At 35.8% G+C, this 27,968-nt stretch overlaps 1 protein-coding gene and 1 long non-coding RNA gene across 4 annotated transcripts in view; one reads left to right on the forward strand and one right to left on the reverse strand.

The window, feature by feature from the left end:
* Window positions 1-19,515, forward strand: part of TTC39C (tetratricopeptide repeat domain 39C) — a 109,535-nt gene extending 90,020 nt beyond the window's left edge. For all 3 annotated transcript variants that reach the window (XM_072604425.1, XM_072604426.1, XM_072604427.1), the window contains exons 8-14: window positions 575-682; window positions 2,732-2,841; window positions 5,515-5,638; window positions 12,482-12,579; window positions 16,621-16,725; window positions 18,230-18,268; window positions 19,000-19,515. In XM_072604425.1, the coding sequence (XP_072460526.1) occupies window positions 575-682; window positions 2,732-2,841; window positions 5,515-5,638; window positions 12,482-12,579; window positions 16,621-16,725; window positions 18,230-18,268; window positions 19,000-19,089 (674 nt within the window). In that variant the 3' untranslated portion in view covers window positions 19,090-19,515. The remainder of the gene's footprint in view (window positions 1-574; window positions 683-2,731; window positions 2,842-5,514; window positions 5,639-12,481; window positions 12,580-16,620; window positions 16,726-18,229; window positions 18,269-18,999) is intronic.
* LOC140501146 (uncharacterized) lies at window positions 16,623-27,088 on the reverse strand. The gene is made up of 3 exons (XR_011966076.1): window positions 27,000-27,088; window positions 25,853-25,889; window positions 16,623-16,707 (listed from the first exon to the last, which is right to left on the reverse strand). It is a non-coding gene; the product is annotated as an uncharacterized lncRNA (long non-coding RNA).
* Between the last annotated feature and the right edge of the window lie 880 nt (window positions 27,089-27,968).

A 27,968-nucleotide genomic window follows, 5' to 3' on the forward strand; every position in this document is an offset into this window, starting at 1 on the left:
TAAAGGGCAGGAATTGAATTGGGAAATCAGTTTGCTTTAGTAGTTCCACAGTTATTTTATTTTTAAAATGTAAAGCAAGTAACCTGAGCCTTTTGCATCTATTTTCTCATCAATTAAAAAGGTTCAGCCTGGTTATTCTATTTCATATCATAATTGAGACTTCATACCATGAATCAGAAAAGTGCTTTAAACATCCTTGGAACTGACACTTTGTCATATCCTACATTTCTATGGGCGTATGCCTATATATTTGTACTTTCAGTTTGGATGATGCAAGTTTGAGAGCTAGAAAAGGCAAACTACTGTATTTTCCTAGAAATCTTTAAATCATTCCCTGACATACTTGATGTGAGCCTGAAATCAGGAAGTACTTTGCCTTATTTATAACTTCCACATTAAATATCTTTCTGGGGATAAGGAACTTTGTGCTATAAGTTTTTCAGATGGCACAGGTCTGATGGCTAAAGATAGAAACAACAGGTTAGCTGTTCAGAATTCTGTAGTTAATTTTAAAAGGTGGTTCTATAAAACTCTTTACTTTTTAGTGATAATTTTAAAACTATTTCTTTTGTAGGTTGGTGCAGTATGATAGAGTTGAACTTTAAAGATGCTTTCAGTTCCTTTGAAAGACTCAAAAATGAGTCAAGGTGGTCTCAATGCTATTACGCATATTTAACTGCAGGTGAGTGGGGGTTTCTTCTCGGGCATGAATGAGTTATTCCATATTGTGTGGCTTTGCAAATGAGCATAAGTGGAGAACTGTTGCCTCCTAGTGGGGAAAATGTCACAGCTGGCCACTGATCTACCATCTGATGCATAACTTTACATTTCTGTCATTTCAGATTAGAAGAGAGCCTAAAAGATTATCTAGTTTTCTGCAAGCTTTCATGCAGATCATTCCAGGCAGATGTCATAAATGTGGTTTAATAAAAAGAATGTGATTTAAAAATTAAACTGCTGTACATGCTGTATATTTGAGAACCATGGGCTATTCCATAAACATATCATTTGAGATCAAAATTATGGAGGTTCATTATTATCCCACACAAGAGTTTGATTAGTTTTAATATTGGTATTTCCTTCTATGGTATATTTGACTTTCATAAGATACCGCTTCTCCTTTCCATCCCTTAAAAGTGAAATGTAGCTAATTATGAGATGTAGTTTTATATATTGTGGATATCTTAATATGTAGACAATCTCCCATCAGCCTTGTTGTTAGGAGGGCATTATTCCTTTCTGAGGTTCAAATGCATTTATGTGTTTATGTTTGCTTATTGTTATCCCAAAAGGACACTCATTTTTATGTGTCATTGGCTCATGTTTACAAACTATTAACCTGTAATTGATTGGAATATGATACATGCTTAAGGCAATATTCAGAATTTGCAGGGACTCAGAAAAAAATTAATCAGCAAATAATTAAGTTAGTGTCTTGAATGTGTCAGCATGTTGAAGGGTTGGAAAGTGAGTCTTATTAGTAGAAGTTAAATGGATTGGATTTGTTTGCCCAAGAGAAGGGAAGGTTATACAATAATTTGATGATTTTTAAATTATCCATAGACTGACATAATGTGTGAAAACTTTTACCATCTTCACTGAACATAGACCAAGAAAAATAAACTCAAATTTAGCATAGTGACAGTAGAATATTGCTTCAGCAAGTACTTATTTTAGGCCTTCTCTCCAGGTGTGTTACCCTGCCTTCCTGAGTCTGTGATAACACTAGGAATATCAGAGACCTACAGAGGCCCAGGCCTACAGGCTTGTGACAAAGCACTATGTTAGGTTTTATAAAAAGGAAGGTGTAGAGGGCCAGCCTCAGAGCCAGGAAGATCTGGTGTCAGATCTTGCCTTTGACACACTGGCTGCGTGAACAAGGGCAAGTCAGATTAACCTCTCAGTGCTCTAGGCAGCTCTCTAGAACTAAAAGTTACAGAGAAAATGCCAACCTGAACTGACAGTAAGAGATGCCTCTTCAGTGAGTTCCCTGTGCCACTGAAATCACAGGTCCATGTCCTATTCCTATGAAAGATTAAAAATGTGTTAAAAGGTGGTCTCTGCCCACAAAATTTTATAATCTTGTGGGGCAGGTAAGACAAATACACAAATAGCCATGAAAAAAAATACCATAGGATGCAGTCAGGAACGAATCCCTCTAGCTACAATTACAAGGGAAGATAACTTAGCAGGATTTGAGCTGGTCCATGAATTAATGAACTTCAAGTTGAAGCTCAAAAATTCCACTTCCTTCATATGAAACCTTTCCCAATACTCCAGCCTTTACTGCTCGCTAACTTGCTCTCTCTCTCTCTCTCTCTCTCTCTTCCTCTCTCTCTCTCCCCCCCTCCCTCCTTCCCTCCCTCCCTCCCTCTTTGTATAGCTTGTAACCTGTTGTGCTATGATCCAGCATTTAATTACATATCTTCTTCTAAAGTTAGCTAGCTGTTTTTATTCCCCAGCAAGGTAGAAGATCTTAGCAGACAGAGAACGTCTCCTACGTCTAGTATCCTCCACAGCTCTGAGAATATAAGCACCTAATCAATAAATGCTCGTTTGACTAATTTTTCTCAAAATGCTGCAGCTATTTTCTTAAATATTTGTCTTCTGTCTAAAAATATTTACTTTTGTTTGTTTCCTCTTCTGTAACGTATGCAGGATGTAATAAATGTTGGCTTCCCTTGCTCACCTGTTCTGATATCCTAAAAAATGTTGTTGTAATTTCTTCCAGTTTGCCAGGGAGCCACTGGTGATATGGACGGGGCACAGGTCGTATTCAGAGAGGTACAGAGGCTTTTTAAAAGGAAAAACAACCAAATTGAGCAATTCTCAGTCAAAAAGGTACTTTGAAACTGATAACATATTTGGCATTTGATGGTTATCATCATTTGTAACCAATGCTACTTTTGAGAAGGTATCAGATAATTATATTAAAAGCTAGTAACATTATCTGGGCATGGAGGCCCGTGCCTGTGATCCCAGCTACAAGAGAGGCTGAGGATAGTGAATCCCTTGAACAGGAGAATTTTAAGCTTTAGCAGGCTAAGTTTATCAAATATCTGCACTAAATCCTACCTCAGTATGGGATGCCCCAGGGCCTACCAAGTTGTCTATAGATACTTCATCTAAAACTTGGAGAAAGAGTTGGCAAATGCTGGGGAAGAGGTAACAGGCACATGATTTTCTACATTGGAGAGCCCAAAAAACATTCAGGTCTTGACTCAAGAAAAGTAAGAAATAAATAAATAAGAAATTTAAAAAAAATTGCTCACCAAAGAAGGCTGAATTCTAAGGAGCTACCTCTCAAATTAGATATTAATTTAGCTGAATTATCTTGGGTTATGTAACACTTAAATTTATTTTACACCTTATTCTTATTTTAAATTTATTAGGTTTGAAAGGCAATTTAATGAAATAGTTTAGCATGGATTAGAATTTATATGAGGATATAGCTGAAAGTAATGAAATTGAGAAAAATTTAAAAAATTCAATAAAATCATAGACCAAAAAAAAAAAAAGCCCAATTTGAAAGATCCCATTAAAAAAAACCTCATTATCTAGCAGGGGTTCTGAATATTTTTATGAGTTAACATATCTTCCTTTTTCATTTACATTCTTAAAATTTCCATGTCTTGATAGCATGTCAGGTATGTCAGGCAGATTTGCATGCATTCAGGATGTCAAAACAAAATCCTTTAAAATGTTGTAAAGACGCAAATTCATTAGATATAAAATTATTAGCATGACTATTATTCATGCTGAGCAGGAATTAGGTGCAGGCATATCCTGTATAAAGTTACCTTCATGAATATTGATTCATAATAAAGTCTTTACAACAGTCGGTCCTCAGCATCGCACATTTAATTTGTGCATTCGTGTGATTTCATTAGTAACTTCATTTTCACTTTCATGTTGACTAGTGTGCACATTCCTGGCTTGTGCAATAGAGAAAAAAAAGTGAGAGGCTCAATGCACACAACTTTGTAGAGCAGCTGGTTTCATCCTAGGTCCTTCTCTGGTCCTTTTTCACTGTACTGTTGCAAAGAGCTGCCTCTGCATTCATTGCATATTTTCATTGTTTACCTTTAAAACTCAAGGTTTGTGTTACAGGTGTGCCCCCAAAGTACAGCGCAAGTCCTTTGGGCTCTAAGCACAAGTGTGAAAAGCCAGTGATGAAGCTTAGTAAGAAAATAAAGGTGTTAGATAAACTACATGTTGCATTGTCCACAGCTGCTGTCAGTCATGAGTTTAGTATTAATGAATGAATGAGTCATTATATCTGTTAAAAGGAGCAAAGTATTTATGGCACTCTAGATTTCATGTGTCATGAATGAAAAGTGAATATTGTCTCAAATTAAGGTTTGGGTTGTTTGATTCTTTTTTTATGTTAGCACAAATGGTCACAGAATTCCAGGAAGTTACTAGTGAGAAAAATGTTTTGCGTGTTACCAGTTTTATTCTGTGTACTGCATTTTATGGGTTATTTCTTGATTAGTGTGTTAGGAAAAGTGCCTATCATCAGAATTAATGTTTTATATAAAGAATTGTGTGGAGAAAATTGTATTTTTAGCAATCTCTAATGAAGGATTGCATTTTTTGGTAATGCAGGAACCTAACCCTCTATCTCCTATAGGTTTAATGTACCAACATTTGTGGTGTTTACTTTTGTACCATTTTCTAGGAATGTTACCCTTGTGAAAGCTGAGAATTGACTGTACATTATAACCAAATCTCACCCTAAGTGGGACCTGTTTTAAACTATTATAACCAATTTCCCAAAACAACCAATTTCAGCAGCCCTCTGTTGTAATCTGTTATTCACTTCTCAGGCCCAGATGAATTTATGCAAGTTTACAGTTCCCACTGGTTACCCATTTTCTCTTCTAGAAAAAAGAAGGGGTAATGGGAATTTGGTTCCTGGATCCTGAAGCTTTAATTACTTATCTTTTTCTGTCCACACATTCTAATAAGGTTCAGCATTTTTCCATTGTCCCATTCCTAAGGAAAGATAGCTGTGTGCCAGTATGTCACACTGTTTCTAGTATTTCCTAGCAGTGGACATATTTCTTTTGTTATTGAGGATGAAGCTACTTGGGCATACTGATATACCTAAGATATGGAGAACTTCCCCTCAGTCATCAGAGTTTTATGGAGCATAATTGAACACTATGGAAAAACCAAGGTACTGGTGAATGTATGGAAGGCTTACCAGCTGGGAGTAGTGACTTAGTGGATAGCGATATATTTCAGAATATATGTCTGAATGACAGAGCTACCAGGCATGGGAAAAGAGAATCTTTCTCCTTAGGGATCCCTTAATCTCTAGTTTAAGATCTGATCACTTAGCTTCAGTCTGCCTTAGTATCCCAATCTGTAAAATGGATGTTAATAACAGGACCTACTTCGTAAGGTTGTTGTGCTGAAAAAATCAGATCACATTTGGAAAGCACTTGCAAACCTTGAAGTGCTGTATAAATAGTAGGTATTATGATTTATTATTTTAACAATTTACAGGCAGAGAGATTTCGTAAACAAACACCGACCAAAGAGCTCTGTGTGCTAGCATCCATTGAAGTGCTATATTTGTGGAAAGCCCTTCCAAACTGTTCCTTTCCCAATCTACAGAGAATGAGCCAAGGTAAATGATTTATTTCTTGCTTTGTTTATCCAGTGATGGGTTTTTTTCTGTTATTAATAGTGTCTGATTTAGACAAAGATGCTTTTCTTAGATAAAATATATGATGGCTAAGGAAATAAGATGTACATGAATTATCAGAAATACATGGTGGCAAAATAATTTTATTTACTACAGATATTATGTTTAGAATCACTTATGAGGATTTGTTATACATCCATATTTTTCTGTCCCTCTATTAAAGAAATGGCACGGATACATTGTTGCCGTCAATTATTGGATATCTTAGTATGTAAAGTACTTCACATGAATTAAAAAGGAACAGATAAGACTTTAAAACGTAGTAGTGTTCTTTGGCCTTTTGTTTTTGTTTGTAAATAAAAAATGAATTAAATTAAATTTTAAAAAATGTAATTCACTTAAGTTAGAGTTCTGGAAGTTTTACTGCAAAATGAGATGGATTTTAAAAAAAAGAGATATACTAGAACTTAGACATCCTGATGACAGGTGATCTTCTAAGAACTTTGTTAGGTTCTACACTTAGTATAGTTATGCTGCCATCGTACATTTTGGGAACACCTCTTTTAGAATCGCCTTTGGAGGAGCTTCAGTGATGGCAAATCTTTGCTTTTGAGGGTGCATTTGATTTTCTGAAACAGTTCTAAGTCACCTGGAACTAAATTTTATAAACATAATGGGTACTCAACCTGGATGAAAATTGCTTTTAATTGAAAAAAACAAACAAACAAGTGGTGACTAACGTAATGAGATTGATTTTTGTATGATGGGAGTGCTGGGTCTGAGTTCAGACCCAACCTCAGATACTTCCTGGCTGTGTGATCCTCCTTAACCTCTCTTTCCTTCAGTTTCCTTCACAGTAAAAGATGAATAATGGCACCTACTTTGCAAGGTTGTTGTAAAGATTAAATGAGATAAGATTTATAAAAAGCTCTTAGCACAGTGCTTGGCACATAGTCTCTGCTATCTAAATGCCTATTCCCTTCCCTTATGCGGCACATGAATTGGATCTGAAGACATTTCCAAAAATGGGATTCCAAAAATTGTTTTGAATATTGACGGTATCATTGTAATAAGTTTATAGCTACCCAGGTACAACTTCTAGTATATTTGTTTATCCACCTAATAGAAGCTACCAAAGATTATAGAGATCTTGGAGACTGTATTTAAATTATGTTTTATTAGGGAAAAATGCCACATAAGTCTAGTAAAGGGGAGATGAACAATAAACGTACAAGATGACATACTTCGCTAGTGGTTGAAATAATAGCCAATTTTTAAAGAACACTTTAAGGTTTATAAAGCACTTTTTTATACATGACTCTGTGGTTAATACAAGAGATGCTGTATTATCCCCTTTCAAAAGGAAAAAAACAAGCATTTATTAAGCATATACTATGTGTCAAGTGCTTGCAAATATTTTCTCATTTGATCCTCACAACAACCCTGCAGGGGAAATTTTATCCCCATTTTACAGTTGGAGAAACTGAGGTAGATAGAAGTTAAGTTAGTTGACCAGGCTCACAGAGGAAGTATCCAAGACTGGATTTTGAATTCAGGTCTTCCTGACTCCACGCCCAGCATTCTCTTCACTGTGCCCACCTAACTACTTGGGTGAAGCTATGACTTAAGTTCATATCTGTGGCAAGCATGTTCTTTGAAGTCTAGCATTCTCTTCACTGTATCAGATCTAGTATTGTTAGTGAAGTCTTAATCTGAACATGAATAGATGTGATTCAGTAAAGTAATTCTAGGTTAAAAAGCCAGCATAATCCAGAGACTTTCTGGTAATGAAAACTGATAACACAGACCTGGGCAAACTACATACAATATAGCTTCTAGTTTTGAGTTCAATATTTTAAGGAGATCTGGGGGAAACTGGATAAGCCCCAGCGAAGACTGAATAATTGAAAGATTATTATAAGCAAATAGTAAAGTGTTAGCATTGCTTAGTCTGGAGAAAAAGGTAATAGATTTTATTCTTTATGATGATTTTGTGACATCACTAATGATGTATATTTTATATCTTTAATCAGATTAGAGCAAAAAGAAATAAGCCTAATGAAAGAATGAATATGCTGAAAATAGGGATTGCAAAATAAATTTATGAGCTATCTAGAGAGGTTTGGGAATTTGATTTACTGAAGTTCACTAAAATAATATAATAGACCAACTATCTGACAGGATATAGAACTTTTTAAAGTTTCTTCAGATACCATAACCAAATTACTTAATTTACTAAGTCAATAATTCTTTTCTTTTAAAAATAAACTTTTTTTTAATGGTGGTTGCCTTTGTTTTCAAATGGACTGTGTGTTTCTTGAGTCTTATCAAATACAATAATTCTGGGACTCCTGTCTTCTCTACAATGTTAAACTGTAACTACCTTCACTTCTCTCCTCCTTCATTTAATTCTGTCTGTAGAGCATTTCTAATCAGATATTTTGCCTTGCCTCAAGCTCAAAAGATAAAGACAACCTTTTAACCCAAGTCTTTTTTTGTAGCCTATCCCTTATCACTTAAATGCTTTCAGAAGCTTCTAGTGATCCTCCATCACTTATCACATGGGAAGTTCTTCAGAATTCAGGGGCTAATCTTCTGTTTTGAGCCGTTTTTGTAGCCCTCAATCTCCCAATTATCATTTCCTCTTTCCTATCCTGTTCCTTCTGCATACTCCTCTTTCCTTTGTTTCACTGACAGATTTTCAGCCTCTACCAGAGTAGTGCCCTCTACTGTATTTCTTTCATTTCATTTTAGTAAACACCTTCAAGTACCTACTACCAAACCTTAAGGATACAAAGATGAAAATGGCACAATCTCTGCCTTTGTGTAACCTGTAGTTTAACAGGAGACATCGGTTAGACAAAAATATAATACAACATAGGGTTGTTGTGTTGGGGGTAAAGGAAAGAACTGTAGCATAATTCCTTAGTATTCAAAGAGAAATCATTTGGAGGTTAGGGAAAAGGTCTAGGGAAGTCTTTATGGATCAGATAGCACCTGAGGATATCAACACTCCAATTACCTTCATTATAGTTAGAAATATACCTCTTCCAAAAGGTAATTCTTGATAAACTGAAAATGATAGCTGGATTCTCTGCCCAGTTCCTGGTTACTCTCTTATAATCACTTCAAAGTATCATGTTTAACTGCTATGTGTATTGGAAATATCTATTTTTCTATTTTGAAAATTTACCTTGTCTGTATTATATACAATATATTTTTGCTTTTTAATGGTATTTTGTCTGTATTAGATGCAGAGATCCTAAAAGGTAAAGACCATTAGATGATAATGATCCTTAGGGTAAAATCTCTTTATAGTACCTAGAATTACCCCATCAGTCATCCCTTTTTCCTTCGTCCCTCCAGTCTCTCTTCAACTGATTCTTTCTGTCTTCCCTTTCCATGTAAACATTCTCATGCTTCTGCTGTTAAAAAAAAAAAATGCCTCTTGGCACGTGAGGAGCCGGGAGGGCGGTGGGCTCCGCTTCTCTTCTCTTCTCTCTCCCCTCCCCCTCTCTCCCCGCTTGTGCTTCTATTTCCGGGCCCTTGGGATCCTGGCCTCCTTGGGGGGTCTCCCCCTCTTCCTCCTGGGGGGGACCCCCCTGCACTTGTAACTAGACCCTGTAATAAAGCTCAACCCTTGTTCGACTCTGGAACGTCCTTTCTCTCATATGTGCATCCGGCGTGGCCAGCCGAAGACCTCGGAGGTGAGAAGTGAGCTGAATCGACAGAAACTTCATGCCCAAGAATTGCTTTCTCAACTGGAAACAGCAAATGAAAAGGTAGTTGAGAATGAAAAGATAATTATGGAACATCAAGAAAAAAACCAACAGACTTCGAAGACGCCTGAGTCAGGCAGAACAGAGAGCAGCTTCAGCCTCTCAGCAGCTCAGTGTGATTACAGTACAGAGAAGAAAAGCACCCTCCATGGTGGATCTGGAAAATATTTAAAAATATGCCATCGTTCATTCACATCCCTTTAGAGTTGGGGAAGCTGTCAGAGTAGCTGTGTATTGGAGTGGTAAAGCCTGAAGCATGTGCTCAGGCTTGTGTCATTGTGCAGAAACAGTTTCCTATTTGGGGGGGAGGAGGGGAGGGGGCGCTGAGAGAGCCAAACAGTGACATCTTCCACAGTAAGTAAAGGAAATAGACTACAAAAATATAGTTCCTAATGAACTTCAGTGGAGAATAAAGCCAACTCAGAAGAGGTCATTCCTTTCATGAAACTCTAGATTTGTTTACTTGACTTTTTTTCCCCTCTAAAAATCTAAAGTGTTTATTGCAACTCTAATCATGAAAAAATGATATTGAGAAAGTGCTAGAAGCTTAATATTTCTGCCTTCAAGAATTTGTGGACTTCACAACTGACATAACTTCTAATCAATTTTCATATTTCCTAAATGTCCATTTTCTATAGTGAACTCTTCAAATTGTAATAAACTTTCCTTTTTCTAAAAAAAAAAAAAAGCTTCCCTTTCATCTAGAGTTACTTGACCATCTTCTTCCTTTTAGTACCAGGTCTTTCATAGTCTTCACTTGGTTACCTTTCTTTCCTCATCCTCCAGGTACACCTTTATTTCTCAGACTTCTGACTTCACTACTCAACTAAAACTTCTCAGAGGTCACAAATGACCTTCAGATTACCTCTCTCTTTGATAAAATCTTCACTTATTAACTTATCCAGGAATTTATTAAACACCCATCGTGTGCCAAGTACAATGCTAGGAGCTAGAGATGCGGAGTTAAAAATTAAGGAATCCCTGACCTCAAGAAACTTGCATTTTGTTTGGGGGGAGGGTGGTAAATGGTAAATAGCATGTACATAGCAATCACATAGTAAGTAAATACAAAGTAATTTCCAGGGACAGAGTATTAGCACCTGGAAGGATTGGACTTTCTGTTGGAAGTTGCAAAAGCTGAACTCTTGGGGAAAACGTGAATATCTCCAAATTGGAAATGAACAAGAAAGTGCATTCCAGGCATGGAAGACAAACTGAGCAAGAGCCTGGAGCGTGAAGTATGCAAAAAATGATAATAACAATAATGTACAATCAGCCTAGAAAGAGCAGATGGAGCAAAATTGAGAAGCACTTGAAAAGCCAGATGAAGGTGTTGGGATTTATTCCTTGGCTTTCATGAGGATGTTATTATGAGTTCTCTTTCTATCTTTCCCCCCACTCTCCCTCTTTATCCTTCTTTAATACTTCATTCTCCTTCTATCCATAAATGTAAATATTCCCTTCAAGTCTGTCACTTCCTATAATTAAATCCACTTTCTAACTCCAACTAATATTTCTGTATGGATGACTTCAAAATTTTATCTCCAGCCCTGACATGGAGTACCATGTTTCCTTCAGTGCCATACTTCCTTCCAATTTCTTGCTGGATGTGAATCCTTTATTAGAACTTCAAAATTAACATGTCCAAAACTAAAGTCATCCTTGCCTACAAATATTTTACTTCCCTTGACTTCTCTATATTGATGATAGTACCATTTTCCTAGTAACTAAGGCTTGGAATCTGAGGCATTTGGGGGTTCTTCACCCTTACTCTTTCTGTTTATCAGGTGTCCCTTGAAGCTGTCGTCCCTTCATATTATCATCATCCCTTTTTTTAGTTCAGTTTCTTCTTCCCTCTTGCTAGATTAACTGTATTGTACTAGCCTTCTAAACTGTTCATCCTGCCACCAATCTTATTCCCTTCTAGTCTATTTTATACCTCATAACCAGATTAATCTTCCTAATACACTAGAGAAAGTACACTAGAGAAAGTGATGAACTAGTCACAAGATCTGAATTTTAGTATAGTTTCTGCCATTTACTGCTTATATTATCTTGGTCAAGTCTCTTAATTTCACTGGGTCTCAGTTTCTTTATTTGTAAAATGGGGAAGGTTGGGCTACATTGTCTCTGAGATCCTTTTCAGCTTTAAATACATGATGCTCTGACTTTGACTTCCCTGTTGAAAAATATTTGATAGTTTACATCAATTTATAGAAAAATTCAAACTCCTTAGCTTGCAAGACATGTAAGCCTGCCTCTACAGCCCTATCTCCCATCAAGTAGGAATTCATGAATTCTTACTTTTTAGCTAGACTGTACTGTTTATCATTTCTTGTATGTGCCTTTGTTCATCCCATTTCCCTGTCTAGAAATTTCTTTCAATCATGTTTGTCTGTTGCAATCCAATCCATCTGGGCTTCATCGAGATAGGAGGACTTGAGTTCAGATACCACCTCAGATACTTCACAGCCCTTACCCTGGAAAGGTCACTTCTTGCAGCCTAGTTTTCCTGAACTGTAAAATGAGAGTGTGGGATTCAGTGACCTTTAAGATCCCGTAAGTCTGTGATCTTATGGTCCGTCAAGGTTCAGCTCAAATGTCACACCTGACGTGAAACTTTCCTTGCTCCTCCTCTCTGTCCAAGCCAGAAGGGTTGTCTCTATCCTCTGAACTCCTGTAAAACTGTAAAACTGCATTTCTTAGGGAATTTACTATTTTTTGTATTTGCTGGATTATAATTCTTCGAAGGTGGGGACCGTATCTTCTCTTTCTACCACCATAGATGCCTCTTCCACATAGTAAGCACTTAACAAATAATTACTAATGAGTTAATTAAAGCTATGTGTTCATCAGGTTAAGGTCAGCAATAGCATTTTTTGTTTAGCTCTTAAAATACCTATACATCAAGGGACAAAGTTTGAGGCCCGGAAACATAAGCTTGACAGGTAAGCTAAAAAGATGAAATATTTACTTAAAACTATTGATGATAATTAAGCTCGTAGTTATCCTTCCTCCTGTGTAATTTCCTTGTCATCTCTCCAAGCTTGCCACGAGGTTGATGATTCATCTGCTGTTGGATTAAAAAATTTGCTTCTTGGTGCCATACATAAATGCTTGGGAAATTCAGAAGATGCTATTCAGGTAACATGTTAACGTTTCTGACATAGACAAAGAAAATAAGCTTGAAAATCACTTGAGTGTGCACTTGTGAAGAGCAGAAAATGAAGCTTATTTAAAAACCTGTACCCCTTCTACATAGACTGTGTGTGTGTGTGTGTGTGTGTGTGTGTGTGTGTGTGTGTGTAGAGCCTCCAGTGTTCCTGACTTATTTATAACTGACAGTAAGAAAATGACCTTCATGTGCAGTAATATGAATTTTATTTAAAATAATACCTTATGAGGAATACCTGTATTGGAGGTTCTCAGATAGACACAGGGGTGAACTGGCAACTTTGTTGCCTACCTCCAAGTTCTGGGTTACGGATCCTAAGGAGAGGGGACCTGTGTCTGTCATCCGGAGTAAGTAGGAGATGTTGTCCTTACATTATGCTGAATCAGCAGAACTTCTTACCAGCTGAGAAGAGTTGAGAACATTAGCATCTACTCTTGCTCAGAACCAAACTTAGGTCAGAAACTGCAAACCTCAGACTAGGGGACGGAGATCAGACTCTACCCTTAATTGGGCCACTTGGCCAGCACAGAAAGCTGTCCCTAAGATCCTACAAAGCACAACATTCAACACCCCAAGAAAGGAGCAACAGGACAAGCCCAGACCTTCCCTCTGGAAGTGTGTTAACATTAAGTTCAAAGTCAGGAGGCAGGCTGCAAGAATTCTCAAACAAAAAAATTCCACTATTAAAAACTATTATGGTGACAGGGAAACTCAAGACACAAACTCAGAAGAGAATGGCTTAAAAGCATCTACAAACAAAACCTCAAAGGAAAACATATCTTGGTCACAGGTTCAGCTAGAATTCCTCGGCCTAGAAGAAATGAAGCAGGAGTTAAAAAAAGAAGTTAGACTATGTTTTCCTCAATGAAATGAGGACACCAAATGAAAAAGTTGAAAAATGAAAGCTATAGAAGAAAGGGAACTAATAGCTTGCCATAAAAGATACAAAACATTACCCAAGCAACAAACTCCCTAAAAATTAGAATGCACTAAAGTAGAAGCCAGTGAATCTATGAGACAATAAGAAGTATCAAAACAAAGTAAGAAACTGTAATAATAGAAGAAAATGTAAAGCATCTCATAGCAAAAACAAATGACCTGTGAAACAGATTGAGGAGAAAAAAAATTTAAGAATCATCAGACTGCCTGAATGGCACTACTTAAACAAGAGCCTAGACATTCCATTTCAAGAAATCTTAAAGAAAGTGAACCAGATCTCTTAGAACCAGAGGATCCACCTGTCACTTCCTAAAAGAAACCTCAAGAAGAAAATTCCCAGGAATGTTGTAGCCAAGAAAAAAAAATACTGCAAGAAACCAGAAAGAAAAAATCCCAATACTGAGGAGGCACGTCAGGAGCATACATGATTTAGCAGCCACCACTTTCAGGGGGCAGGGAAGTTAGAATACAATAGTCCAGAAGGTGAAGGACATAGACTTATAGGCAAGAATAACTTAGCCAGCAATATCTAGTATAATCTGAGAGAGAAGAATATTTTATGAAATAAAGGGCTTTCAGCATTCCTAATGAAAAGAGCAGAGCTATGTAGAAACTCAGAAGTTTGTTCACAAGAGTCAAGAAAAACATAAAAAGATAAACAAAAATGAATAATGATAATGGTATTAAGGATAAACTGTTCACATTCTGATATGGAGAGATATATGATCACCCTCTGAACTTCACCACGGGTCATAGAGGACAAGGTCTAGTGATGTCTTGATGATCCTAGAGAAAAAGGGAAAGAGAGAGGAAGAGGGATACACTAAAGTGGGGATAGGAGGAAAAGTTAGGGGAAATTATCTCAAATTATCAGGATGTGCAAGTAGTTATCTGTACAGACAAGGGGGAGCTGAGGCTTTAACTTCACTCTAAATCTGAACTGATTAAAAGACACAAAAGAATTCACACACACATAGTGGATTCCATAAATACATTTCATTCAGCAAGGAAATAAGAGGAAAAGAGAAGAGGTAAGGAGGAATTAGAGGGAGGGATTAGTCCTAAGCAAAATAAGTTCTAAGTTTGTACAAAAATATTCATAGAACTTTTTTGAAGTAGCAAAAACTGAGGGTGTTTGTCAACTGGGGAATGACTGAACAGGTTATGGGCTGTGTGAGATAGAATGCTGTTGTGTTGCAAGAAATTATAGTGGGGATGGTTTCAGAGAAACCTTGCAAGACTTATCCGATCTTATGCAGAGTGAAGTAAATAGAACAGCAATATGATAAAGACAAACTATTTTGAAAACATTAGTAGTTCTGAGCAATGTAATGACTAATCACGATTCCCTAGGACTCACGATGAAACATGCCACCTGCCTCCTCTGGGGTGAAGGACTGGGAGGTAGCATTGAGAACAAAGCATTTGTTTTTGCACATGGCCATTGTGGAAATTTGTTTTGTTTAACTATACATGTTTATAATCAGGACTTTGTTTTTATTTCATTCTCATTTGGGGAGGAGGGGTCAGGAGAAAAGGTGGATTTTTTATTTTTTGATGACTAAAAAAGTTAAATACTTAAGTATTTTTAAAAAGTATTAAAAATAAAATTAATACTTTAAATTTGTACAGTGTTTTATAGTTGCTTTTGTCTGCTTAATCTTGTTAGTTCCTGAAAACAACACTATGAAGTCAGTAGGTCAGTTTGGTCTCTATGTCAGGTGGAAAGACATATTAACCAAAGGCAACCCTAATTTCAGAATATAAACTTGATTGTAAAATGTTGGTGGAAGATTATGAACAGTATCACCTTACACAAAATTGAAAGGCAGTGGGCAAAAGAAACGAGTCTGCAGAAGTCTTGGTGAGACTCAACCATGTTGGCCCATTCCAAGAGCATTTTTACATAAAGTTGGAAGGAAGACAACATATAAATAAATAGTAGAGTGGATTTGCTTAGCAGTTTTGTAACAGAATAATTTTGTCCTTAATGACAGTGGATTCATCACATTTGGACTCACCTAAGGTCCCATTCTGTTATGAGAGCAAATTGCACAAAGGAAAGAGAGGCCGGTTCAAAAAGCATATAGAAGAAAGACATTTAAAGGGGCCTAATTAGGTTTGACATCTGAAAGAGGGGAAGATATGAGATGATTCACACGTCATGCGTTGTCATTATTATCATAAAGAGAGGTGGTCAGGAACCGTAGTGAGTGAATAAAGTCTATTGCAGATTTATGGGAGGAATGGATGAATATAATAAAATATGAAGACACAAATGGTTTGTGATCTCTTCTGGAGGCAAAGGTGGGAGCAGAAAAGGAATAAGCATTGATATAGTACCCACTATATGTACCAGGCACTGGGTTGAATTCTTTATAAATGTAATTTTATTTGATCCTCACCACAACCCTCCGAAGTAAATGATGTTATTATTCGCACTTTTATAGTGAAGGAAACTGAGGCAAACTGAAGTGGAGTTGCCTAGCGTCGTACAGCCAGCTGTTAAGTACACGAAACTTCAGTGTTAGTTACAGCATATACACATTGAAATTTTGAAGTATTTTAATTCTGACAAAGTACTTGATGTACCAAGACAGATGATTGTTCAGTTGCTCTGTCCTAAATAGGAAGTAAGTATGTAACCTAAAGAGATAGGAGGTAGGTTGATTTAGTGGAAATAACAGTCGGTTTGGAGTCAGAGAACTGGATTTCTGGCCCGGGCTCTCTCTTCTATACCTGCCTTCTCTTGGACAGGTCACAGTCTCTCTGAGCTCTTACATGCTCCCATTTCTAAATACCGCAGAACCAGTGAGTAGCAAAGGAAAAGGTACCACAGGACCTATATTTTGCATGAAGGAAATTGGTAGAAAAGGTAATGAAAATGTCAGGGCTTTGAAACAAGCATTAAGAAAGAAGGAAGTGGAGAGCTTAAAGTGAGTCAAGCTGGAGTATGAGAAATAAGAAATCCAGAAAGCCATAGAAGGAAGAAAGAAAACCAGGTCCAAAGGACATTTTTGTTCAGCTATAAATTTAAATACTAACCTAAATAACATTTATTTTACTTACAGTTTTTTCAGAGGGCTGTCAAAGATGAGTTGTGCCGTCAGAATAATTTATATGTTCAACCATATGCTTGTTATGAACTCGGATGTCTCCTGTTGGATAACCCAGAGGTAAGATAATATACTTTGTATAAATTAACATAAGTGAAAATGTGCAAAAGGACAGAGGTAAAGCAACCTTTATTTGAGATAAATTAATTTTGTAAGTTATAAGGGATACCTATTCCATTTGTTTTCTTGTATTTAGTTACTTACATTTTACTTCAAAGTAAAATTTACATCAGAGGATCTCTTAATTGCTTCATTAAATTTTACTTCTCAATATTGGCTAGTAGTTTTCCTTTCCCCAAACTCCCAAGAATCTACTGTTTATAAATAAGAAATAAGTCCTTTCTCTTATTCCCTTATTTCAAACTCAGTGTGCATCTCCTTAGGAACAGAATGATAGACAATACTCTCTGGACAATGGCAATCCCACTGGTAGTCCACTTTGAGGTCGTATCATCTGTGAATTCTAACTCAGTACAGAACTGGGGCAGGCGGGGCACAGTGTTACACCCTACAAACCCAACTTGTATTACCCTAATTGTCTTTATCCGAGTTGATACATAACTTTCTTTTAGAAAGTTAATTATATATTAAGTGATTTAATGAATCTTTATCTTCAGTAAATTTAATTGCTTATAAATAGATTATGTAAATTAAACTAAAGTAGCAAAGTTGTGGCACTGGTCCTTTCATTTCCAAACTTAAATTATAATCCTAACACTTCTCTTACTGGAGACATCTGTATTTCATTTAAGGAAATATTTTAAGTTTTAAGTTGAGGTACAAAATCTACAAATTTGAGAAGGTAGAATGAAATCTTATTTCTTTTCATATTGTTTATAGTCTTTATCACAATGATCTTGACTCCTAATGCTATTTTCAAAAGACCCATCTTATCCTGTTTAATAACAGTGATTTTTCATATCCTCTAATCTGTCTCATTAAAAGAAAGCAATTCCTGAATTTAAGAGAACTGCTGAATATTATCAATAATGCTTAGAATGCCTTAGGAGTTACCAGTGCTCTAAGCCATTACTAGTCAAGTTTGTTTTTTTTTATAATTCAACTACATCCTTTTAAGTAGTAATCTTGGGGGCTATGAAAATTTTTTATCAACTGACTTCTTATATTATTTTAAAAGTTTCAGTTAATTTGTATGAGCAATAGATCCAACCTCTTTTTACTATGAATTTAAGCTAATAGTAATCTTTATGTAAAGCTTCTAAGTTAAAAACAAATAATAAAACCTCTCACGTTAAGATTAAATGATTGCTGTCAGATTACGTAGAAAAGGCTTGAAAAACTTTTGTGCTTACTCAACAATTGTGTTTTATTGTTAATGCCATGTATTATTGTTAACAGTTCAACAAACACTTTTAAACATCTTACCATGTGCCATTGGAATTTGAGCGTGTTAACTGCTCCACTTCATGTACATTTTCATTTAAAACGTCTTCTTTCTCTGACTAAAATTTGTGTCTCATTTTGTCAACTTGAATTGATATTATTGATATTATTAATTAATTAATATAATTGATATTATTAATATCTTTTTTCATTTTTATAGACTGTGGTGAGAGGTAGAACTCTGCTTTTACAAGCAAAGGTAAAAACGCTAACCCAACTAGTTATCCCCACTCTTACTTTTCTCTTCCTGAAAGATAAAAATATATTTTTCACTTCAAAATTGAGTGTTTATTTTCAGAAACTTATTAAATAAAAGGGGGGGAGGATCTTCCTGATACTACTAATATATTTATTTATTTACTTTATTTACTTAGAGGTTTGTGTGATTTTTTGTTTTGTTTTATTTTAGAGACCAGGGTCACATACCTAGTATAAGTGCCTGAGGTTACATTTGAACATAGGTCCTCCTGGCTCCAGGGCCAGTGTTCTCTCTCTTGCACCACCTAGCTGCCCCACTACTAATATATTTTTAAAATAGACAGCTTTGTATTTTTTGTAAATGTGTTATAATATTAATACCTAAATCTTTAAATGTATCTATTATTTAAGGTGGAAGAGTATCATTTGGCTTTACAGGAACATTATCCTTGTAACTAAGACAGATAATATTTTCTTACATGGAGCATAATTTAAGACTAATTCTGGGGCCAATATGGGAGATTTTCTTTACAAATAAGCACTCTTAGTATTTATATATGAAGTTTATAAATGCTTAATTTGAGTCTTTGGAGTGATAATAGGGTGTTCTTGATATCTTAATTAGTTGAAGAATTGTGCATTTTATTTCTAAGAATACAAAAGTCACTGTGACAGACTGTAGCACTTTATAATATTTTAATTAACATTCAGTAATTATATTTGTTCTTACAGGAGGAATTCACTGGCTACGACTTCGAAAACAGATTACACGTCCGCATCCATGCAGCCTTAGCCTCTTTGAGGGAAGTGGTACCTCAGTGACAGACCAGAAGTTTTGATTTATCCCATGCCACAGTTTTCTGCACTTTAAAACACATGCAGAGGATAGAGCTTTTGGGAAGAAGGTCAGCTTCAGCTTTTCTTCTGAAAACCACCTGTGCCAGATAACATTTTTGGAGTTGGGCTGACATTAAAAATCTCCTCTTCTAAGCAAATTATTTTAAAAAGTCAGCTGGTGAGAGGGTTAAGTGACCTTGTTCAAACAATTTAGGTTTTTCTTTTTAATTTTTGTTTGTCAAGCTAAATATAGTTGACCTGTAATTATTCAGGAAAAATTATTATAAGCACACATTTGACTTGATCACATTAACAATTGTATTATAAAAAGTAAAATTAATAATCATAGCACCACTTACATTTGTATTGCGCTTTGAAACAATAAAAGCACTTTCCAATTTTTTTACTTTATCCTTATAATGTTCCTATGAAATATGTAAAAACAAGATCATCCCAGTATTACAGATGACAAGACACAGGCCCAGGGAGATTTTTGACTTGGTCCAGGTTGTACAGTGAGTTAATAATGGAGCAGGATCTCCTACTATTATTGTTATACCAACCCAACACTCTTTTATTGAAAAAATATATATGTGTATATATATGTATAGATATATACACATATATATATGTGTATATATATAAATATGTAAAACTTAGACCTCTGTGTTTTTTCTTAGAAAAAAACACATATTCTTTTAGCTCAGATGATATAATCTAAAATAATTATCTTTCCAGACTATCACAGTATTTTTCAAAATAGCAATGACCAGAATTTTTTTCTCAAGACAACCAAAAAAATGAGGGGAACAGAAATTAATTGGTTAACTAGGACTATAGCTATTGAGCAAAATTAATTTAATAGCTTATTCTAAAAACTGAGTAGTAAATATTTAAATTATAAGATTTTTCAACTTTTCTGTGATAAATTGTGAAATTATTTAAATCTTTTGGTTTTGTCTTTCAATTAGGTGTCTTACTACAGTTTTTTACTTAACTTGAGTTTGGGGAGAAGGGAGAGGTTAACTTGCCATGTTCAGAATAATGATTTTCTGGGTTAGATGTTGCTGGGATTCAACTATTTTTTCCCTGTGGCCCAATCTTAGATTATTAAATATTGTAACAAGGTAATTCAAAGTCAGGTTTAAGTCCTCCAATTCCTAATTTTTTTAATGTTACCAGCTTCACCGTGCATAGTACACTGCACTGGTATTGACATATATAAATTCCTCAGTCAGCTTTATTGCCCCCCTTTTTTTTGTTTTACTCATTTCCACCATGACTAGTTTTTTATTTGAACAAATCTGAAGTACTTTCTAAGTATGGTTCCTTATGACTTAACACTAGACATCCCTTTGGAGGATTCATTTCCTCGTGTGGTCTCTGCACTGAGGTGAACCCTTGTGCAGTAGTAACATTTTGATTTTTCTTTTCAAAGTTCACAAAAGGGGAAAATTTGACCAGAATATTGGTGAACTTTAATAAACTCTTGGGACTGATTTTTGAGGAAATGAAAGTAATGGTATCTTCTTTGAAAATAGTTGTTATTCCTCACTCTGGCTAGGCAGTCATCAAATGTTTCCTCATCTGTTACCAAACACTTTTTAGTGAACTAAGTTAACAAAGTGTTTTTACAGACCTACTTGATTTAGGAAATCTATCCTGCATTGGTCTAGGCACCAGAGAAAAAAATTGGGTTGTCTCATTTGTTAAGTGATTAGATTCAGAAGTCAAATAAATGTTTTCTGAATAGAAATACTGGGGGACTTCCATCAAGATGCCTGAACGACCTCTTTAAAAATTTAGTGGGTTGCACTTTAGTTCCCTGGTTTTTTTGGACTGATGGGAAAAATTATGAATCTTTAGAATGTACCTTAATGCAACTTTTGTCCTCTTCTAACCAATAATTTGTGTAGCTATTCAATTTAACAGACATTAAACATCTTTCTAATGTGCTTAAGCATCATTTTGAGTACAATTCTTGCTTCAGTGTTGAGCTATACTTAAATTGTCAAGTCAGGCAAACATATTGATAAACCTGTTCATTACATAAAGCATAGCCCCTGTGCTTTAGAAGGAGTTTTAAATGTAGCTGGATTTCTCTTCACTTTTCATCCACTTTTTGTTTCTTTTAAAATCAAGCCCAGTTCCCTCTGACAGATTGTTTACCCTCTTCCTTAATGAGAGGTCTTGGTTTAAAAATGGGCCATTCTTCCCAATCAGCCAAGTTATTCCTATAGTACCTTTATGTTAACCTTATGTGAGAGACATGAAAGACACTAACCACTAAAGCGCAATATAAGTATGTTGTTCATCTAAAACAACTGAAGGCTGTATTTTCTCCAAGAAGCTGAGTAAGCACTTTGCATTTATATTATTTAGAAGCAGGACTTTCTGTCCTGTGTGCTGTGATTTACCCAGTGTGTTTCCAATGACTGTGATCTGCACTGTAATTCATTTCTGTGTAAATTTGCTTCTCCTTGCCCCTACTAATTCAGAAAATGGGACAGACTGTATATGTGTATTATTTGGGGATTTTTTTTTTCTGTTTCTGCCACCTTCCTCTTCCTACTTTGGGAGATTCTTTGGAGCATCTCCAATTTATAAATTTCAAATATCCTTTTATATTAGATTATGCCTATGATGAGAACAATATCAAATGTATATAATGTCATCTGCATATGTTTTTATAATTTGGAAAACTCGGAGGCATGATCTAATAGCAATAATATAATATGCATCTTGCTAACTAACCAATATTCTCAAGATTTTATCTTTAATAAAAGATCAGGCCTCTTTATTTTTAGCTCATTATGGCTATGTCTCCTACTGAGTTTTGAAAAAAGAATTTTTAGATGTAACTGAAAACTAGAATATTTATTGTGTTGTATTGTAAAAGTAAATAATTTATAGAACTTGCACTTTTATATTTCTGCCAAGTAAAAAGAAAAGAAAACACAACCTGTTGGATTTTTTTTCTAACTTTGCTGTAAAAACTAAAGCCTTTCTAGATTGCTTCCTAAGGTAATCTTGAAGTAAATAATTAAAAGTAGCTTTCCTTGTGGCTAAGAAAGCATTTGTCTGGAATTACCTGTATTGTGTTCAGTCATGGATATGTATGTTTATGACAGTTGAAAGAACTGGATGGGTCAGTCTAGAAGACAGAAGCCACAATGAGATGATTGATATCTCCAGGGATTTGATCATCTGTCTTATTATATTTATTCTACTTGGCCACAGGGAACAGAAACAGGAGCAGTCTTAGAAGCTGCCAACAATTTGGACTTGCTGTTAACATAGCCTTCCTATCTGTTGTTGGGTCATTTCAGTTGTGTACAACTCTGTGACCCCACTGGGCATTTTCTTGACAAAGATACTGAAACAGTTTGCCATTTCCTTTTCCAGCTCACTTTACAGATGAGGAAACTGAGGCAGACAGGGTTAAGTGACTTGCCCAGGGTTACATAGCTAATAAATGTCTGAGGCCAGATTTGAACTCAGGAAGATGAGTCTTCATGATTCCAGGCCTGGCACTCTGTGCACTATGCACCACCTAGCAGCCCCTTAATGTCACTTAGAGCTATCTAAAAGCAGGATGACTTGCCTTGAGAAGTGGCGGCTTCCAAGGAAGCAGAAACTGGATGCTTACCTGATAGGTATGTTATAATCAAGATTGCTTGACTATTTGAATTGAACTAGGTAGCTTATGAGGCCCCTTCAAACTCTCAAATTCTGTGATTTTGTAAACGGGGTTATGTATTGAAGAATGGTAAAGTGATGAAAGTTCATCCAGTCATAGGGTGAAGAAGAGGGTAAGATACTCTACCTTGTAGCCTTTAGTTTCTTCATCTATGAAATAAGGAATTTGGACTCTGATCCCTAAGGTCTTTCTCAACTCCACATATATAATTCCATCACCTACGAACTCATTCAAGTCAGACGAGTGATGGCAGTTGGCAACTTCTTGGTGAGGAATACTGAGGAGGATATTTATCTACTTAGAGAGGGCTGTTCTCTCTTTCTCTCTCTCTCTCTCTAGTAATTCAGGTGGGTATAAATGATACTTTCAGAGGAAGTTTTAAAGCATTGCTAAGGGTTTGGAAGAAGCAGAGTACACTGACATCTCACATCATATGCCAAGATAAGGTCAGAATGGAAAAGTGATTTAGACATAAGGAGTGATACCATAAGTAAATTGGGGGAGTATGGGAAAATGTATCTGTTAGATCAATGGGTAAGGGAAAAGGAAGTAAAATGGGTAATTTTGATGTCATGAAATTAAAAAGTGTTTGCACAAACAAAATAATGCAACCAAAGTTAGAAGGAAAACAAAAAACTGGAGGAAATTTTTACAACAAGTTTCTCTGAGAGAGGCCTTATTTCTCAAATATTTAGGAACTGAGCCAAATTTATAAAAATAAGAGCCATTCCCTAGTTGATATATGGTCTTAGAATATGAACAGGTAGCTTTCTGAAGAGGAAATCAAAATTATCAATAGTCACATAAAAATACACCCTAAATTACTGATTAGAAAAATGCACATTAAAACAACCCTGAGATACCACCTCACACTTAGACCAACATGACAGAAAAGGAAAATGACAAATGCTAGAGGGGATGTGGAAGAATTGGGACACCGAAGCACTGTTGGTGGACTTGTGAACTAGTCCAACCATTCTGGAGAACAATTTGGAACTACACCCAGAGGACTACAAAACTGTGCATAGCTTTTGACCCAGCAATATCACTACTAGGTTTATATGCCAAAGAGATCAAAGAAAAGGAGAAAAGACCTATTTGTAAAAAAAATATATTTATATTAGCCCTTTTTGTGGTGGCAAAGACTTGAAATCAAGGGGATGCCCACCAATTGAGGAATGGCTGAACAAGTTGTGGTATATGATTGGTGGTGAGTTTTGTGCTTTGAACCATCAGGGCATCTCATTTATTTATTTATTTCATGTTCACTCATACACAACATTTCTATTTTAGCCATGTTGCAAAAGAAAACACAGACAAAAAAGAAAGAAAAAGTTTAAAAAGTATGCTTCAGTCTGCATTCAGATCATTGCCTTGATCAAAGTAGCCAAGTCTTTTGCAGTTGATTATCATTTTAATGTTGGCGTTACTATGTACAATGTTTTCTTGGTTCTGCTCATTTCATTTTGCGTGAGTTCATAAAAGTCTTCCCAGGTTTTTCTGAAAATACTCTGCTCATTTCTTGTAGCACAATATGTGATATATGGTTGTGATGGAATACTATTGCACTATGAAAAATGATTGAGAGGATGTGTATATAATCCCTTTATATGTATTCTTACACAGACATTCATAAAAATACACATTTTATACAAATAAGACACTATTAAAATATGTATGATTTACATATAATGTATATGCTAAATGTGTAATGTATATACACACATAAAGGGGTTATATACACATATTACCTTTGTATATGTATATATGATGCATATGTATATACATGTGCATAGTTTATATGCACATATAGACATACACACATTCCCTTTTTACCTTCACAACATCCTGGGGAGGTGAATAGGTGCATATATGGGTATGTATGATTGTGGACTGTAAGCTCAAGATTTATCAACAGTGTGATATTTGAAACAAACTAGTATAACCTTAGACTACATGAAGAGAGGCATAGTTCTCATGAGAAAGGAAGTGAGTACCATTCTGTTCTGTCCTGGGAACTAGAAACTTGAATTCTAGGTGCTACATTTTAGGAAATACAGACTGACTGGAAACCATCCAGAAGAAAGCAACCAGGTGAAGATCATGTCATATGAGAATTAGTTGAAATATGTTTAGCCTGACAAAGAGAAGACCTGTGCAGTATATGATCACCATCTTCAAGTATTTCAAGGAGGATCATGGAAGAAGGATTCAATTTATTCTGCCTTCTCCCAGAGAATAATCAGGAGCAATGAATGGAAGTTGTAGAGAGGCAGATTTTAGATCAATATGAGGGAAGACTTCCTAAAATTGAAGCTATCCAATACTTGAATTTTCTCACTTTTTAGGTGATTGATATGCCCTTACTGGAAATTCTTCCTGGAAAGGCTGGATGATCACAAGTCAAAGGACATACTTTGTTATGACTTGAACTAGATGGTCTTTGAATTCCCTTCCAGCTTAGACTCAGTATTTTATTAATGATCAGACATGATTATCAAAATAGCTTACAACAAAGACAATGTGATACATTAAAAAGGTGATTTCATGGGGGCATCTGCAATTCCATGATCTTTACACGATCAGAAATTCCTGAATGTGTATTAATGAAAACAATGACATCCACTTAGACTTCTATTAAGCCAGATCTTTTCTTCAACATAGATCCTGTAGAATTTTTTAGTCGTTTGTGGGGAAAGAGTAGGGTGCAGTTAAGTATACACTCCTATATGGGGAGAAGTGTGTTGCCTGGTAGAAAAAAATGTTTTGTGTTCCACATGAGAGGCAGGATGGTCAGTGGAAGGAACACTGGATTTGGAAGGAGGGGTCTTGGGGTTGAAATCCCAACTGACTACCTACATAACCTTTGGATAGGTCACTTAACCAATCTGTGCCTCAGTTGCTCTTCTATAAATTGAGGGGGTTGACCTAGATGATCTCAGATAATCTACAAGTCCTTTCCACTTCTAAACCTAGGACCCCATGATGTGAAGCAGAGTTGAATTTAATTTATAGTGTCTAAATACGTGGAAAGATTTAAAATGTTACCTTCTCTTCTCCTTTATTTAAAAGCCTTGAAGTGATCCTGCCAAAAAAAAGAATATTATTCAATATTTCCTCTAATCTCGTTTTTAATTTGAAGAGTAATTCATACTGAAAAAAAAAACCCAGCAGGTTATGTGATCTTGTAAATGATTTTATTTTAGCACCTTTAAAATTTCATATAGGTATAGAGGTTGGATAGATTAGCTCATTAGTGTAGGATTATCCCATGAAGTAACTTCCTCTACCCATGCAAGTGAGTTAACACCTCCACAGATGAGCATAGTTCCTCAGAAAGTAAGTGACTTGTCCAGGGTTACCCAGCCTGCATGTGTAATGGGAAAATGGAGAGCTCAAGGATTTGTAGAATACACAGAATTTACAAGCTGCCTTTACATCATTAATATGTTCTTTGAAAAAAATAACTTCTAGGCTGTGGATATGACAAACACTAAATAACACCGCAAAAAAACCCAATTTTTTTAGCATACAGGAAAAGAAGCTATTTTCTAAGATTCCTCCCTGAATCAGTTGTGTGCACATCATACCATGTACTTAGAGCAAAGGTCAGAATTAGAACAAAATTAGAAGAACGGTTTTAAAAAAAATCTGGTATGCAATTGAAAGAATTCATTCATGAACTACTTTTAAAAATTGATAGTGAAAAAAATGGATAATGGCCCCCAGAAATGACATCATTGATTATAATGTTTACATAGAAGGTACTGTTGTGAATCAAAGAGGTCAAAAGCCAAATTAAAAAAAAAATTTCTAGGTTAGCAAACATTTGATTGGCTTGACAAAGGAAGAAAGATGGTGGCTAAAGGTAACGTCAATTAAGAATCAATCAGTAAGCATAATGGAGTAAACATAAGGGCTTATGATGCATGTGCCAGGCACTGAGCGAGGCCTTGGGGAGACAAACACAAAAGTCAAAAGTCCTTACCCTTATGTGAATAAATAACCCGAATACCAGTACAAGTATTATATTGTTCAAATATTTACAAGATACATAGACTCCACATAAATGTAACTTTTGTGTGTGTCTATGTATTGGTTATATATGGCACAAATATACATAAATATCTCTTAGAAGAGACAATTTCTACTATGTAAATATATCTACAAAATAAATGCAAAGAATGTTACCCACCTCCTGACGGAGAAGTAATGCAGAATGAAACAAATTTTTGGACAATCTCCTCCTGGATCATCGCCTTTGTGGCAGAGGGGCTTTGTGTAGCTCAGTGCAACTATGTAACCTATATAGGGTTACCCAAGACAGACAGGTTATATTGGAGAATTTTGACAAAAAGTGATCCCCTGCAGAAGGAAATGGCAAACCCCTCTAGTATCTTTGCCAAGGAAATCCCATGGGCGGGGCCTGTTGATCTAGGATCTCAAGGAGCACTGAGGATTCAGAAAAGAACCAAAGGACTGAACAACGTGAGAATTTGTTCTGCTTGACTACGCGTATTTGTTACAAGTGTTTTGTTTCTCCCTTTTTCACTGCAATAAGACAGAAAGGAGAGAAAATAAATGCTTATTAATTAGGGGAAAATATTCTATGCACACATACTATATAGAGATCTATCTGTATATGTCTTCACATGTGCATGGGTATATATATACACACATATGTTAGAGGGAGGCATGAACAGTGAGGGGATTCAGGAAAGGCTTCATTCCAATGGCACTTGAAGAGTCTTGAAGGAAGCTAGGGATTAAGTAGAATATATGCCATACATGAGAATCAGCCAGTGCAATCACATGGAGATGAAAGAGATGTATATGAAGAGTAATAAGGCCAGTCTGGGTGGAGGATGGAGGTAGGGGTGGATGTGGGGGGTTATATAATTACAAATTTCTTTGCAAGATCTGAATAAAATGAATGCTGGATTATTAGGATGAAGCAGTATATTGACTTTTTAAGCATAGAAAAACAGTGGAGGGTAAAAACTGATCCTCCAAAATGTAACTTTTCTTAAAATTCAGAAAATATGAAAAGGGTGGTTTGGGGAGTCAAAAGACCTACTGGCATGTAGAACCCAATCTTGCTCCTTCTGCAGTATTTGACCTTGGGCATGCTACTTTCTCCATCTGGGGAATCAGTTTCTTCATC

This window comes from Notamacropus eugenii, chromosome 4, assembly GCF_028372415.1.
Source record: "Notamacropus eugenii isolate mMacEug1 chromosome 4, mMacEug1.pri_v2, whole genome shotgun sequence".
Taxonomy (NCBI): Eukaryota; Metazoa; Chordata; class Mammalia; order Diprotodontia; family Macropodidae; genus Notamacropus; species Notamacropus eugenii.